The following is a 17,030-nucleotide window of genomic DNA, read 5'->3' on the forward strand; positions in this document are numbered from 1 at the left end:
ACAATATTTTATGCCATCTTGGCATCTTATTTATACCGGTTGGACTCACAGAATTCCCTGTAGAATAGGTCACACGGTTGATTACTGTCTGTTGAGCTAAAAGGCACTGGGACCCCAGCTGGCGTGAATGTTGTGGGAATAGTTTGTGTCTGTGCTGCCTCAGAGGCCAGTGAGGAGGCCATATCACATCTTCATCCATAACCATGCTCCTCTCCTGCTTAACTGTGAGACCAAGCTTCATCTACTTTAGCATGGCGCCATCAGACCACGACCAGGCATCTTAACCATGTGGGCTGCATTCAATGCTGCCAAGATATTTGGGGATGATCTTTGCTAGTGTAAGTGGTATATACTTAAGCCACAAGGTCTTTCTAGAAAGGCAAGCATTTGCTCCAAGGTATGTGTCTGGGATTCTGAGATCACCAGACTCACTTCTGTTAACAATTTAATGAGGTTATATACTTCATGTAAACCAGTAATGAGGATGTATATGAGCCTCATCACTATTTTCTAGAAAACTGAGTCGGGAAAAGGTACTGAGTAGCACTGACCAAAACAAATATGTCTAATTGTTTGTGCAAACTAAAGTTCCCAGAAAACAAACAAGACACCCAGGTAGACTCTATACGTTAGGAGCAATGGGTTAGAATGGAGCAGGTGCGCAGTCCGATCATCAGGCTTCCTTCAGTGCCTGACTAGTCACGGATCCCCACACCTGTGCTTCATTCAACACCTCCTGACTGTAAAGAAAAGTCTCTGAAATGTATTCTAGTAGACCAATGTCTCCCACCAACCCCAAGGACAAGAATGCCACCAGAGAGCACGTGAAACCTTTAACAGAACTGCTGTTGTTTTAATCGCTCTGCTATAGCCCATCTGCCTGTGGTCCCCACAAATGCAAACATTAGATGTATTTATTACTTCCTTTATTCTGTGACTAGGAAAAGCCTATGCAACTGCTTCCTTAACGGAACATGTTATCCTGGGCACCCTGCATCTACAGAGGTTCCTGGACCACGGTCATTTTTATTTGACACAAGAATAAAAGTATCTCTTATTCCTTTTGACGTGTGCTACCTTTTAACTGCAAATGGCTTTTGGTAGGCATGGATTTCCCTCACGCCCTGCCCCAGGCACAGTGGCATCTTTCAAAACCACATGGAGGCACCCTACATCTTTACTAACAGGACAGAAGATTGCCATCTGGACATTTAAATTCACACAGAGGACACAGAGACTGTCATCTAACCCCCACAGGGTCCAAAGCTGCAAGAGGATTCCCACGTGAGGTGGAAGACACCTCCAGCCATAGCTCATCTGGGGAGGCTGGCTCTGGCCACAGGCCAAAGCAACCCCATCTGCTGTTTGAACCTTTCTCCTCTGCTCCTGCCAACACACCTGCAGTCACCTCTTGCGGGGACTCCACCTCTCCCCCAAGACGGCTTATGTCAACAGCAGACAGCTTTCTTTGTTAGGATTCCCGCCTGTGCACCTGCTGCTCTGCTGGCTTTGTTCTGGAAGGCTCTGCAGCCACTGAACCAGTCTCTTGCCTTCCTGACCTACATTGTCAGTCATTACCGATGAATGGTCATAGTATTGTGTGGGGGAAAAAAGCAAATGATTTAAAAGGAAAATCAAACTGAAATTATGGTTTTTAAAAAGTGGATTTGCATAACACATGTATCTTTCCATGTACCAAACTTTTCAGAAGTCCTTTTGCGGCCATCGAAATAAATGGCTCTTTTGTCCATTTATTACTGGGTTGTTAGACCCATTCTCTATTTTCGATTCAATCTTTCATCATGTGCATATTTTATGAACATTTTCTTCTACTCTGTGTCCTATGTTTTTTTCTTTAAGGGTGTTTTCAGCGACTCATGCTCCCTTGGTTGCCCAGGTTGGCCCTGAACTCCTGGTTCAAGCAACAGTCTGTTGGTTCCTAATGCAAAACCTCAGCTCGGTCCTCGGTCATTCTCTTCTTTCACTGGATGGTGGTAAGCAAAGTTGTTTTGTTTTGCTGTGCTGTGAGACAGACGTGGTTCCAGGGAGCCCAGGCTGTCCTTGAACTTGCTGTGTGGTCAAGGCTGACCTTGAACTCCTGGTGGTATCCCCCTCCTCCTCGTGACTACTGGGATTGCAGGGATCTCTGCATGCAGACTTTTGGCTGTTCATGTTTATAAACAGTACATACAGTATGAACAGTACAACACCACATGTACATGCAGGACATAGTGGTAGAGCACAACAAGCAGACACAGCTCCTCTGCTTCACCTTTGCCTCTCCTTTTTCAGGTACTGAACACTGAACCTGGGGTCTCAGGAATGTACTCTGCTACGAAGTCACTCAGCACACCCATTTGTTGTTTGCTTACATTTATTTAGTGTGTGTGTGTGTGTGTGTGTGTGTGTACAAGTGTCTGGGTGTGTGCGGAGGTTGGAGGACAACTGCTGGGAGTTGGTTCTCTCCTACAATGTGGGTCGTGGGGACTGAACTTGGGGTTACCAGGCTCTGTAGCAAGTGTGTTTATATTGCAAAGCCATCTAGGTAGCCCCAATTTGCTTCTTAAAACAACAACAACAACATAGTTCTATCATCAGTCTCTGCTTTTCTAGAATTCCACCTGAAAAAAACTAACGGTTTGTAGACTTTTGTGTCTGACTTCTTTCACTTGGCATAATGAGAGGCACTCATGTTGTGTAGGCCACAGGTCATGTCTTCTTGTTGAGTAATGTCCTGTGTGGGTGGATATCGGTTGTTTATCTGGTCATCAACTGGTGGGCATCTGGGTTCTTTCCAGCTTGGGTCTAGTGTCAGTCACACCATGAGTTCTTGCAGCAGAGCCTTTGCCTTCCCTGCTTCACTTCAAACACGCGACGGCGGCACAGTCTGTCCCTCACCACCCTCGCTGTGTGTGACCAGATTTTCCATTTCTGGCTGTTCTGATGTGTATATGGATATCTCAGCACAGATTTGTCATTTTCCTAATGTCAGGTGGGTTTAAGCATCTCTTTCCACACTCATTTGCCATTCTAATGACTCTGTGGAGAATTATCTCATTAAATATTTTGTCATTGTTGTTACTATTATTATTGAGTTTTAAGATTCCTTTCTTTCTCTCTCTCTCTCTCTCTCTCTCTCTCTCTCTCTCTCTCTCTCTCTCTCTTTCTTGGTTTTTTGAGACAGGGTTTCTCTGTGGCTTTGGAGCCTGTCCTGGAACTAGCTCTGTAGACCAGGCTGGTCTCGAACTCACAGAGATCCGCCTGCCTCTGCCTCCCGAGTGCTGGGATTAAAGGCGTACGCCACCATCGCCCGGCTCCTTTCCTTATTTTGGATTTGATCCTTAATTATGCATTATTTTACACGTGTTTTCTTTTGGCTGGTGCTTTACTTTTCATCTCTTTAAGGATGCTTTTCCTTTGTTTGAAGAGACCTGTCTCCCTATGTTGCCTTAGTCGGCCCTGACCTCCTCAGCATCTAAATAGGTGTGTCTGCCGGCGCACACCGTTATACCTGGCAGCAGAAAGTTTTTGTGGTTATTTGTTTATTTTGTTTGTTTATGACAAGATTTCATGTACTCTAGGGCTAACCTTGAACTTACTATATAGCTGAACTTCTGGTCCTCCTGCCTCTACCTCCCAAGTGCTGGGATTACAGGTGTGCGCCTTGACTCCACACTTGGTTTTTATGTGGTGCTGGGTGGGTGTTGGGGATTAAACCCAGGGTTTTGTGTGTGCTGGGCAAGGACTCTAACAACTGAGCTACATCCTAGGTCCAATGAAATCTCTTTTATGTTTGTTTTTGAGACAGGGTCTCACCATGTAACCTTGGCTGCCCTCAAACTCACTCTGTAGACCAGGCTGGCCTCAAACTCAGAGATCCATCTGCCTCTGCTTTCCAAGTGCTGGGATTAAAGGCGTGCACCACAATCACTGGTCAGGGGAATCTTTTATAAAGCCAAAGTCTGTGTTTTGATCAAGTCTAAGTTATACTTCTTTTCTCTTTTAGTGCCTTTAATGTGCTAGTTAATAAATCTTTGCCAGGTTGGAGAGCTGGCTCTGTGGTTAAGAGCACTGGCTGCTATTTCAGAGGACCCAGGTTCTATTCCCAGCAGCACATGGTAGCTGTCCTGAGGGATCCAAAACCTATTTCTGGTCGCTTTGGGCACTAGGCATGCACATGGTACACAGAAATACATGCAAATACAACATCCATCCATAAATTAATTCATGTTTAAAAGGACTAAAAGTATCTTTTTTAAAAAAGGAAAAGAAATTTGACTCACCCAGTCACTACTCTGCCCCCTTGTCTGCTCTTTGAGAAGTTGTGTGGTTTCAGCGCCGAGGCCTGGCATCCATTTCGAGCATATTACTGCATACAATACTGTACTCTGTTGTTCATAGTTGTGTTTTTTTAATATTCAATTCTTTCCCCTGATCTATCCCATCAATAACACATTATCTTGATTACTATGGCTGTAGAATGTGTGAAAGCAGATCTACAACTGTGTTTTTCTTGATATTAATTATTTTGGCTGCTTTAGAATCTTTTGAGTATTTATGTTTATTGCACAAATTTATCCTATGATAAAATAATCTTCCTGGACATTTGATATTGTGTTGACAATAAATTAGTTTGGTAAGAGAGGAGAGCTTAAGTAAGCCCTGACCTTTGAGCATGGTGACCCCTTTGTCTGTGAATGTTACTATTGGCAATTCAGTTGTTTAGCCCTCTTTAGTTCCTCCTAGCAATCTTCCATGGTTTTTATGTTACAAATGCTATAGAAATTTTACCTTTAAACAATTTTAAATTTTATTACCAGTACCATTATTTAATTGCATGTTAGATTATTTGCTAATAATATGTAGAAATAAAACTATGTGTCATATTCTGACAAGCTCATTGATTAATTCTGTGTGTCAAATTTAATTTTTTTTTTTTTACTTGTGTGTGTATAGCATGGCATGCGTGTGGTAGTCAGAGGATATCTCTGTGGATTTGGTTCTCCCCTTTGATCATGTAGGTCCCAGCGACTGAGCTCAAATCACCAGACTCGGCAGCAAGCACCTTTACCTGCTGAACCGTCTTGCCAGCCCTCATTTGTTAATTTTAGTAGATATCTTGCTTACTCCTCAGAATTCTCTATTGTTTCACTCTGTCTCAGCATGGGTCCCTTTTCCTTCTTCTCCCTGTTCTGTTTGCATTTACTGGTATGTTCTTGACAATGTGCCACGGAGAAAGGACATCCTGATCAAGAGAGTATTAGTCACTCTTTTAGTGGGAAACGAAGTGTTAGCTAGACCCTCCCTTGACCCTGCTTGCCAAGTTAAAGAAATTCCCTCTGCTTCCAGCGGCTAACATTGCTTATAGTGAATGGTTTATCACTATATTGCTTATAGTGATAAACTCTAAAAAGTGTCTTTTCTGCTTATACTGGATTATCATGTAACTTTTATTTTTCTTTCTGGATTTTTTTTTATATGGTGAATGACACTGATGGGTGCTGCATTTGAGGGGTAAAGCCTGCTTTTGTTTGCTGGCCTAATGGGACCTGCTGGGAAATATGTGCTTTATAGAACCCAGGAGCAAAGCCATCAGGGCCTGCAGTCCTCTGTGGGAACGTTTCTAACCACACATCCAGTTTCTCTGGCAGACAAAGGGCTACAAACGTCATCTGCTTGCTTTCACATAAGCCTTCTTAGTGTGTTTCTCTAAAGACTGTACCTAAATTGGATTTACTAGTATAAGAATAGTCACCACGTTTTCCCATTAATGCCTAAAATTTCTTTAATGGTGGTTCCATTTTAATTTCTGAAATTTGTGATCTCTGTCTCCTTATTTTTTATTAGTTTTGAGGTTTATTAATAATTTTAGTTGGTTCTAAACACCAGGCTTTTGATTTTCTTGATTTTATCGATCATTTTTCTGTTTTCATTCCTTATTTTTTCTTATATTTCTCTTAATTTTCATTCATCTGATTGCCTTATTTACTTTTTAAAGTTTATCTCTTAGAGACAGAAGTTGAGATTACTAATCTGTTCTCTTGATCATTGATAATTATGTAAATGTTGATACTTAAGCCTTGCTTTTTCTACACGTCATGAGTTTTAATATTGGTGTGGGAGGTCCTTCTGTCTATGTGTTGCTTTTATTGGTTAACGAATAAAGAAACTGCTTTGGCCTATAGCAAGGCATAACTTAGCTAGGCTGGGAAAACTAAACTGAATGCTAAGAGAAAGAAGGCAGAGTCAGAGAGAAGCCATGTAGCCCTGCCAGAAGCAGACATTTGAACTTTACCTGGTAAGTCACAGCCTTGTGGCAATAAACAGACTAATGGAGATGAGTTAATTTAAGATATGAGTGAGACAGAAATGTGCTTAAGCTATTGGAAAACAGTATTGCAAATAATATGGTTTCTGTGTGATTATTTCAGGGCTGAGCAACTGGGAACAAACAAATGGCCTCCTAAACATAATATTGCATATTGAATTTATGGTTTAACTAAAATATCTTTTAACTTCCTTTGTTACTTATTTGACCTGTGTGCTTTTTTGTTTAGTATTCAAAATATCCTTTTGTTATTAATTTGTTTAGTTTAATTTCATTCTTGTCAGGTAATACTTTTATAAGTCTTCAATCCTTTTATTTCTATTTATATATGTTTTATAGCCCAGACTTCATACAGCATCTCACCATAGATGTTCTCTGGCTCTTCAAATGAAAGTCATGTTCCCTTGCAGTAGGGTAAGGAGTGGACAAACCAGCTGTATCATGCTGGCTGTGTCTCAGTTTTATCCTTTTTCAGTCAGGCACTGTGTCAGCAATTGAAGGATCGAAGCAAGTTCTGCATAGTTTTTTTTTGCTTTGGGTACTCTGAATGAGAGGCACACACATTTGGGATACTTATGGGATTCCCCTCTGTATGCCGTGAATACCACTGGTGAATAAAGAAACTACCTTGGCCTGTTGATAGGGCAGAACTTAGATAGACAGGGAAAACTAAACTGAATGCTGGGAGAAAGAAGGGAGAGTCAGAGAAAAGCCATGTAGACCTGCCAGAGACAGATGCCGTGACTTGGCGGGTAAGTCACTGCCACGTGGCAATACACAGATTAATGGAGATGGGTTAAATTAAGATGTAAGAGCTAGCCAATAAGAAGTTAGAGCTAGTGGACCAAGGAGTGATTTAATTAATACAGTTTCTGTGTGATTATTTTGGGGCTGAGCAGCCAGGAACCAACAAGTGGCCTTATTTCAACATACTTTCATGGTCATTAGCTGGCCACTCTTCAATCATGTGCTTAAAGTTTTATCAATTTATGAAGCTTTTAGTCATTGTTTCTGCAGATAATATTTTTCTATGAGACCATAGTTACATGTCAGGCTGCCTGATATTTTCCCACAATTCACTGGTACTCATTAGATTTTATTCAGTTTGTTTTTATTTGAATTACATTTCATGGTGAACAGTTTCTTTTGCTATGTCTGTAATTCATGGATCTCTTCTTCCATGGTATCCAATCTGTTGTGGGTCCCATCACTATTGCTTTTGCATGCTGCATGCTTCCTCTTTAGATTTTCTATGCATGTCTTCTTTATGGCCTCATTTTTCTGCTCATTCCAAGAATACATTTGTCTTCTTAAGTACATGAAACATAGTTACAGTAGCTGTTTGGACTTTTGGCTACCTTGGCTACTTAGGCACATGGAACATAGTTACAGTAGCTGCTTTGACATTCACCTACTTAAGCACACAGGGCTTAGTTACAGCACTTCCTAGTGCACCCCTGGGCTATTTCTGCTGATCTCTCTCCTTGTGTTGAGATTTTCTCCTGCTTACCTGTGTGTCTGGAAATTCTGATTGAAAGCCATGTGTGACAGTTTCCTGACCAGGTGTTGCATGCTGTTAATGTCTTCTGAATGCTACCTTGACTTTGTTCTGTGATACAGCTCAGTTACTAAGAACCAGTGATCCGCAGTGTTTGTGTTGAGCACTTTTAGGGATAACAGCCTTTTACTTAGGGCTATTTTGGTCTGGCTGTCTCCTCTAATGCTTAATGTCTAGCTAAAGAATGCACAAAGCATTGATGGGCCTGGGTCCTAGGGATGGCTCTGCCTGCTACTGTCTGATTTTCCCTACTCCTATCTGGTGGTCCTACCCAGTTCTATCTCATGATCCCCATTCATGGCTGTCAGTCCTCCCCATTCCTGTCTGGCAGTCCTCCCTGCCCATTTGGTGATCCTACCCAGTCCTCTCTCATGACATTCCCCTCTCCTGTCTGGTGGTCCTCCCCATTCATGTCACTCCTTCCCACTTTTGTCTTCCAGAGACCACAGCTGCCGTGAGCCATACCTACAGGTGGTCGGTGCTACCTTAACTCAGTCTTCTAAGCCCTGGTTAGTCTCTACCAGGCCTGCCACTGCTGAGTTTAGAACTGGCACTAATCACACAGTGTTAATGCTCAGACACCTCAGTCTCAACATTTGTAATTATGCTGGCAATGCATCTCCATGGTTTTGGTGGTGAGTCAGGAAGGCCTGAAATTCCAGCCCCTTGTTATAAAGCTGGATATGCTACTTGTGATAAGTGACACATAATGACTTTCAGCATATGGAGAATCCAGCACTCAGTCAACACTCTATAAATGGCAACTAATATTGAAAGATGTAAGATTATTTAGGATCCTCCTCTAAACAAGAATATTGGCCAAGCAAAATGCCCGATGACAAGTCTCTGTAAAATTTTAAGTGATCCCTGCTGACATTCCCAGAGGAGAGTGGACCAGGAGGCTAACACATATGGATAGGAAACATCTCTCTAACACAGGCTGAGGGGTCTTTTGATCAAGTGCTTGGTCCAGATGTGCTTCTGGTTTGGGGAGATTTGGGAGTATTTGTATATACATAGCGAAATTGGGTCTTGAGAATAGAACCCAAGCCTAAGCAAGAGATTTAGTCATGTTATAAGCACTGTACACACAGAACCAGGAGGCATTCTCAAACAACACTTGCAGTGCGCCTGTACTATGACCCATCACAGGAGGCCAAGTGTGGAATCTTTCATGTGGGACATCATGCTTGTTAGTGTTCAAAATTCTCAGTGTTGAAACTTTTTGGGTTTGGAACATTATAGATTTCAGCTTATAAGGCACAGGCCGAGGCTACTAAACATCTGGTCTTCAGTTTATTTTCTGTGTCTCCTAGAGATTATTCATTATCACAGAATCCACAAGTGCCCCAGAAGCTGAGAGTCACAGCCATGTGCAGAGGCTAAAAGGAAGCCAGTGGATAAAGGGCACCTGAGCGGGCAGAAAGGCGAGAACGCAGGTGTGGATGCTTGGTGGGGACACTCAGGAACAGGCACACGGTGGAGAAAAGAGGGGTCTCCAAGCTCACATGAGCTGCTAGCAGACACTAGGTCTTTCCTTAATACACACTTAACAGAACTTTGACAGCCTGTAGTTTAAAACTCTGACAAACAGATTTAAAAGAAACCAAACAAAACATTTTAAAGGGTGAATATGAATAGTTTGAAGAATTTTTTTTTGTTGTTTTTTTGTTTTTTTCGAGACAGGGTTTCTCTGTGGTTTTGGAGCCTGTCCTGGAACTAGCTCTTGTAGACCAGGCTGGTCTCGAACTCACAGAGATCCGCCTGCCTCTGCCTCCCAAATGCTGGGATTAAAGGCGTGTGCCACCACCGCCCGGCGTTTGAAGAATTTTTTAAGCTCAGAGAGGATTCAGGAAGAACAGCAAGGGTTATGCACAGAAAAGTTGGCTGTCTGTTCCCTATTTCTGGTGAGGAATCAAATGAGAGGAAGTGGGCTCGGCCATCTTGGAAGAGGACCATTCTAGCAGTCATGGTTATTAAAAACAGAAATCATTTACTCAGGGACATTATAGAATTTCTCTCCTAGGAAATCTTGAAAAATTAACAGGGTGTCCACATTCTCTAAGCACAACAGCCATGTTCTATCCTCTGAGTCTGTGGGAAATACTGCTTCACGGTGGCCACAGAGGGGTCTAGCAACTCTCGGGACACATGGAGATGAAGACGTACGGCTGATATGGATAGGAGATCACTTGTGGGATCTAACGGGAGGTCATGTGTAGAGTCCTAAAGGTGGGCTACCTGAATGTGCAAATAAGGGGAAAAGATACCTTTGGCCTGGCTTCCAGAGGGGGGATGGGACACAGCGATGTTTACGGCAATAGACCACAACTTTGCTCTTTGAGATGATGTGTAGACTAGGAGTGTGTGGGTAGAAAATGGCATTCCCAAGTTGCCTATACAAAAGAAGCTCCCCCGAGCATAAAGCCACCACAACTGGAAGACCTTCATCTTTGTCCCTGACAAACAGCACAATGGCGCCGACGCTGGCGATGGTAAGAGATGTGCAAACATTCTGAATACTCTAGTTTCCGTGAACTGGTAAAGCTCCCTGTCCAGCTGCAGTGCAATCCTGGCCTAGATCACTGTTAAAGCTGAGGAGCAGTCTCTGTGGTTCACAGCACAGAACTTCAGGTGGCGAGCGACAGCGGAGCAGGCGACTGCAGGGTCAGGACACCCTGGAAGGCCCTGGAGAAGACCCTGGGACAACTGAACCTCGAGGAAGTAGAACTTGGTGAGGGGCACTTATCATGCAGGCCACTCTGATGGGGAAAGAACAATGCTTTCCAGAAGTTACCAAGCTATGCCAGACTAGCTCCGTGACTCTCACCTGGAGCACAAGAGTCACATGACAACAATCAAATTCTCAAACAAAGTGCAGGGTGCTACTGGCCCTGTGCCCTTGAAGCAAAGCTGTTAGGACCCCCTTCACTGAAAACCACATCCCCCTGTGCAGAAACAGTCATGCTGCCAATGTGCAAGTACCAAAAAAGGAACACAAGCAAAAAAGCTTGGAAGCTTGCAAGTACCTATGTATCTGCAGAATCTCTTTTATTGTTGAGAGAGCATCTTGCTATGTAGCCCAGTCCTGCCTCTGATTTGCTACATAACACAGGTTGACCTTGAATTTGGGATCCTGCTGCTTCAGTTTCTTGAGTGCTGGAACTGCTAGCATACTCGCCATATCTGGCTTTCCAGAACTCCTATTTAGGGGTAACAATGTTAAATGGGATGGTGTCATGTATCCCAGGCTGACCTCAAACTTGTTATGTAGCCAAGGATGGTCTTGAACTTCTGAGCCTCCTGCCTATATCTCCAGAGTGCCAGGGTTACACATTTGTTACCATGCCTACATTTTATATGGTCCTGAGGACTGAACCTACGGCTTCATGTGGTCTAGATGAGCACGCTACCAACTGACCTACATTACCTCCCAGAGTAACATCTAAAGCTGTGCTGTGTAGTAAAGCTAAAGAGTTATAAAAACACCAAAGCTTCCTACAAATATACTTTATTTGCACTTAGTTTTTAAAATTATGTCCATCCATTTGTTTCTCTCTCTCTCTCTCTCCCTCCCTCCCTTGCTCCCTCCCTCCCTCCATCTGTGTGTGTGTGTGTATTTGTGTCTGCACATGTGTGTACCACAGCATGTGCGTGGAAGTCAGATATCAACTGTGGGGACTGTTCTCACCTTCATTATACAAGTACTTGTGATCAAATCAGGTCACAGGGCTCGGTGGCAAGGGTCATTACCACCCGAGTCATTCCAGCAGCCCTCATTCACACTTAAAAATAGCCAAAAGCACAACCACTGTGATGGATAGGGAATGCTACTCTTATGGTGTTGCTGTTACACTTATTAACCTTGGGGTACCAGATGGAGACATGTAGGGGTTCCAAAGCCACCTTTGAGAACGAGTGTCCAATCTCCAGTCTTGAGACTGGCTGGAGTGTGAGTTTCATTTGTAGCTAGGAAGGAGTTTCAGTGCACAAGAGGCTTTGGCCTTCCCTGTCATAAACTAGACAACTCTAGCGTCGCCAGTGCTGCATCCCAGACACCCCAGATGGTAGCTTAATAGCCTAAAAGAATTAATAGCACACCTTTGAGCACATTGTTCACCCAGAGAATGGTTCAGGCAATGCAAAGAATCTGGCCCATTATAGCCCACACAATTGCTAAATAATATGCAATCATAGAAACGAAGCACGGCATATGGTAATCCCTTCACTACGTTGAGATTCACTGTGATAGAAGTGCTGTTCAAAGTCCTCACGGAAATGCGAGAGGCATACCTTTCTTTTCGGGGAGAAACATCACAATAAGACAGGCCAGTCCTCCGAGGCACAGAAATGCTGCAAGTGTCCGCTTCCGACCAAACCTAAATAATAGGAGAAAATCCCTTATTTCGCTAAAGAATCTTAGAAACTCATCTTCCCTTTCCTAGTTAAGTGTCCTAGACTTAATCTTTCTTTCTTTCTTTCTTTCTTTTTTTTTTTTTTTGAGTGGCAAATGCAGCTGCTCAGGAGACAGACCAGGATATACAGAAGCACGAAAAGGAAGTCCAGTACATGGCAGGGTCAGATCATGTCCACAGGGAAAGAACCACTGTATTTCCAGAGTGCAGGCTGTGGCAGGACTATCTTACCGCACGCCACCTGTTACCTCCCTCAGTCCCAATAGCAACCGTGCAGAATGTGCTGTTGCACGTCCCATCTTTTAGAGATGGAGACCGATGAAGAGAATGGAGTCCTCTAGTTTGTGTTGATCTCTGGTTATCCAACTCTTATGGGGTCGGAAAATTTAAATACAGGGCTTGGGGGAGCCGTTTTTGTCTGTCTGTATTTGTTTCAATCGTTTAGAAATATAAACAGGAAAAAATTCTGGTTAGTGGTTTCTAGTTAAGTAAAATGTACTACACACTTTCATTTCCAAATAAGAGGCTCATGTTTAGAAGAAAGATGCTACGCTAATCTCCACTTTCTAAGGGACCGCAAAAGGTCAGGTCCTCTGCTAGAAACGTCAGTATTGTAATTCTGGTAGCTAATCTGTCAGGGTAACTTTAGGATGGCTGGTTTTAGAATAATTATAAATGGAAGCCTAGTGGGGGGAGCTTATTGCAGTTGGAAAGCTAACACATGGCTCAGACTAGAATGAAACCCAGGTCTGCTTGACCCCAAAGGCACCGACCTTGTCCTCTTTGTATTCCAGCCCTGCCTTGAAGCAGTAGCTGCTGGAAGGCAGGAAAGATCGGGTGTCTTTTTGACAGCTATTTCCATGCTATGTTTAACATCTAGCAAGGAATGGCTTTTGAGTAACACTGCACATGAGAGGCAGGCCCCAGGCAAAGGCTATTGTTGAATAGTTTCCTGGCGATACTGGAAGTGGCCACCAGAGGCATACAGAGGAGCCTGTAGCTAGCTGCAAAAGAGGTAGATGTACTACTCTTAGAGGGATGCTGGGTGCGATGGCTGATCTGCTTCTGGGGCCATGATGATCCCAGTGATGGTCACTAGCAGAAGACTCAGACAAAGCAACTGCAATGCTGTCTAGGAGAAAAACCTCCAGCTGAGCAGAGTCCTGCATTTGGGCTGCAGGACTCTCAGCTGGAACATGCTGGCAGCTGCGGCAGGAGAGTTGGGATATTACAGCTCCTGGCCCAGTGCTTCCCTGGTGTCTTCCTTCTGCTCACTATCCCACTCCTATGCTCAGTAAGGTTTTACTCTTCACCTTTTTTTTCTTGGTTTTTCGAGGCAGGGTTTCTCTGTAGCTTTGGATCCTGTCCTGGAACTAGCTCTTGTAGGTCAGGCTGGCCTTGAACTCACAGAGATCCGCCTGCCTCTGCCTCCCGAGTGCTTACTCTTTGCTTTTTAAAAATAAAAATAAACAACAACCTGTAACAGGCTGGCCTGGTACTTAGCATTTGCTTCTTGATCCTTCTCTTCCTCTCCCCCAGATACCGGCCAAAGGCTAAGCACATTTTCCTCGGCACTCGGGACAGCAGGTTCCCTATCCTCAAAAGGTGTTGCTTTCTCTCTATCTTCTCCCTTCTACCTGGATTTCCAGCCTGCCCACCCTGTTACTTTTCTTTCAAACTCTAAGAAAAATGCTCTCAAACTCCTTCCAAGTCTGTTCCTAAACTCTTTTATTAATGAGTCTACATAACCCCAAAGGAACCTTGGTTGCAATGTCTAGGAGGAAGAAATGGCCGAACTCAACTGGTTCCTTCGCTCACTAAATAACAGGAGGGATAAACAGACCAGGATGCAGGGCGCTATGAAATAACAGTTGAAATTTGCAAAGCAGGGTTTACTCTGCCCCTTCTAAGTAGTTCCTAGGAGGAAGGGAGTCTTTCTGGTTCTGTCAGGTTTTGTCTTCCTGCTTATAAGGCCTTCTGGATTCCGAGCTGATGGGATTCTATCTACTTGGAGTAACAACCACATTGTTCAGGCCTATGAATCTGCATAGACTACTTAACGCCCCTCAGATGGTAGTGCCTTTTACACTGAGTTAAAGCCTACACAAGCATTTACACACACAAAACTCAAGAGCAACTCCAATAAAAAGTGAGCTTAGCTGCATTGAGCCTGAGAGAAACTGATGAACCGTGCTGGCTCTACACTGTCTACAGCCAGAGAGCGTACAATTAGGTAAGCACATATGGAAGACGATGTGTGTGCTACCATGCACAGCCCCTAGGTCCGCCTCATTGCCATCCATACTCACCATCTTTGGTTAATCAGGTAGATGCAGAGAGGGTAGGATGGAATCTCTATGAGGCCAGATAAGGCCAGGTTGGCATAAATACTGCCCCCTAGGTCACCGGCACTCAGGGTGAGGCCATAGTACACCAAGCTGCACACAAACCTGCATTGGGGATAGAAGGACTGAGAGGTGAGAGAAAAGTCCACAGGGCAGAAACAAGATTTTCCAGGAGATTAAACAGTACCCGTTCCATATAAAACCCTCTGCTGCAAGTAATGAGTTTTACTCTCCCACTGAGCTTTCTTTTCTATCTTGATCTAAACTTTCATCCTATTAAGAAACAAAGGCATAATGGGGCTTTGGGAGTGATTTATGTCTGTGTGTTATATAAAACAAACGAATGCACAGTTCCTGCTTGAGGAAAGACATTGTTCTTGCCTCCTCAAGCATTTTTGCACTGAAGTGGAAACAATGGTCCTATTCTTACTTTATTGGGTTCAACAATCTGAGGAACACTGGCCCGTGTCTTTTGATATTATCAGGAAGGCTGGACTAAGCCTCCTATGGGGAAAGCCAACAGGGGACGCCTAGAGAATAGATGGATCCTCAGGTAGGTCAACTGCAGGCCACAAATGCCAAGCTCTCTGTGCCCCTAGGATCTTAGTCACTTCTCATCCATGATCTGCAACAGGCCCACGTACTACAGAAACCAGAGTGAGAAGATATGGCCAGTATAGCGGCAGATCGGGACCTTTGGGGAAGATCAACAGGGAGCGAGGCTCTTGAAAGATAGTAACTCATTTCTGCACACCATCATCGAAATTCACACTTAGGGAGCGCCTCCTAGCTCTGGCATTGTGCCAGGCACATGTCTGTGTCCTGCAGTAGGAACGATGTGCCAAGGAGTTCAGTTCAGCTGAGTGCCAACCTGAAGCTCCAAATCCCAGTGAGGTGGTGAGAGGAGCATCAGCTGTGCTGATAAACCACAGCAAGAAGAGCTGGTCCTAAGGACCATAAGACTGGTCTTGACTAGTAAATGCAGCCAGCTGACAGCCCACAGGTTCCTGTCTGGGCTTTCCACCTCGACCAGTTCGTCTTTTGCAGCTGACCGTGGCCAGTGCCTGTTTAAAGAGGTTCCTCGACTGCTTCTATTTTGTTCTTGCTAGAAAAAGCCTGTCGTGTTGTGGCTGCTTCGGGGTCAAGTGGCAAAGGAAACACTTTTTCCCTCAGGTTGGAAATACAGCAGTGGGCCAAGTGTCCTGGGCTGTGAAGGACAGGCTATGGTGGACTGTGGACACAGTTCAGAGACAAAGCCGTAGAACATTTGGTCTGACATGTATAATGTGCTAGGTTCACTCCCTTAGACCACAAAAGGGAGCTTTACAAGTGAGTACTTCCTCCAGCCCAGCTGACGGGCCATGTGATAAGTAGACTCAGAGCTGACTAGAGCTCAGGGTTCCTGTGCACTAGGGATGTGCTTCCAACTAGTAAGAACCTCCAGTTAGCAACATCTGCACTATACTGCAGGTTTGGTTTTCAGAGGTTCTCTTAAGCTCCATTCACAGTGCACTTATACCCTGGGACATGAACCTCCTCAACCCTCTCCATGAAACTTCACTCTTTAAAAGGAGTCACCCAGAATCCTGGATGCAGCTTATCCAACTCAGAAGCATTCTGAGAGGCAGGCTGGAATACACTAAGCAACTGAGTATCAGGCTCAGAGTGGCAACCCTTCATCAACTGACTTGATGTGTGGTTCTATCCATTCCTTCAACCTCCTGTAAGCCTATCAGTGCCAGAGATAACATTTCCCAGAGATCAGAGGATTCCACACAGAAAGCAATGAGGGATAGGGGCCTTGTCTGGTTTGGGTTTTAACAAGGCAGCCTCATAGTGACAAGAGGTCACTCTTCCCGCAGCCCGGTGGAAGGACCAGGCTGTCAGGAACCCGTTAGCATTCAAACCGAAAGTTCCATAACATCTCCCAGAAATACCAGATGAACATCAGGATCAGAGTGTGTCCTAGGAGGACCCGGTAACGGAAGAGATCCAGGAAGCTTCCGGTTTCCCTGCAGCTCCTGTTGGCCGGACATGTGAGTGAGAACGTGCACTTGAGCTTGCGGTTCCTCTTGGCAATGAGGTAGAGAGCCTCTTCTGCCTCACTCAGTCGACCCTGGGAGTATAACCAACGAGGTGATTCAGGAATGAATCTGAAAGAGATGTCATTAAAGGCTGGATATTCATACAGGTGCGCATGCAGAGGAAGGAGACAAAGCCCCCCTCTGTAGGTGGCGTCCCTCACCACAGCTCAGTTCCATCACAAGCCTGAAATATAACTTCCCCAGGGACACAGGAGGGAGAATAAGGGGGACAACAGTAAATGGTGGCTCCTTTTATTAGTTGGAACCGAGAACATGCATTTCAAATATTGCTTTAATAAA

General features: G+C 44.3%; 1 protein-coding gene across 2 annotated transcripts in view; it reads right to left on the reverse strand.

The window, feature by feature from the left end:
• Slc22a15 (solute carrier family 22 member 15) overlaps positions 1-17,030 on the reverse strand; it is a 56,569-nt gene that overhangs the window by 7,593 nt on the left and 31,946 nt on the right. For both annotated transcript variants that reach the window (XR_009058637.1, XM_057793689.1), the window contains exons 6-8: positions 16,584-16,799; positions 14,611-14,751; positions 12,180-12,265 (exon numbers count right to left, since the gene is read on the reverse strand). Coding sequence is in view for 1 of the 2 variants with exons in the window: in XM_057793689.1 (XP_057649672.1) it covers positions 12,180-12,265; positions 14,611-14,751; positions 16,584-16,799 (443 nt within the window). In the remaining variant the exon portion in view is untranslated. The remainder of the gene's footprint in view (positions 1-12,179; positions 12,266-14,610; positions 14,752-16,583; positions 16,800-17,030) is intronic.

Source organism: Chionomys nivalis, chromosome 18 (assembly GCF_950005125.1).
Source record: "Chionomys nivalis chromosome 18, mChiNiv1.1, whole genome shotgun sequence".
In the NCBI taxonomy this organism is placed as follows: Eukaryota; Metazoa; Chordata; class Mammalia; order Rodentia; family Cricetidae; genus Chionomys; species Chionomys nivalis.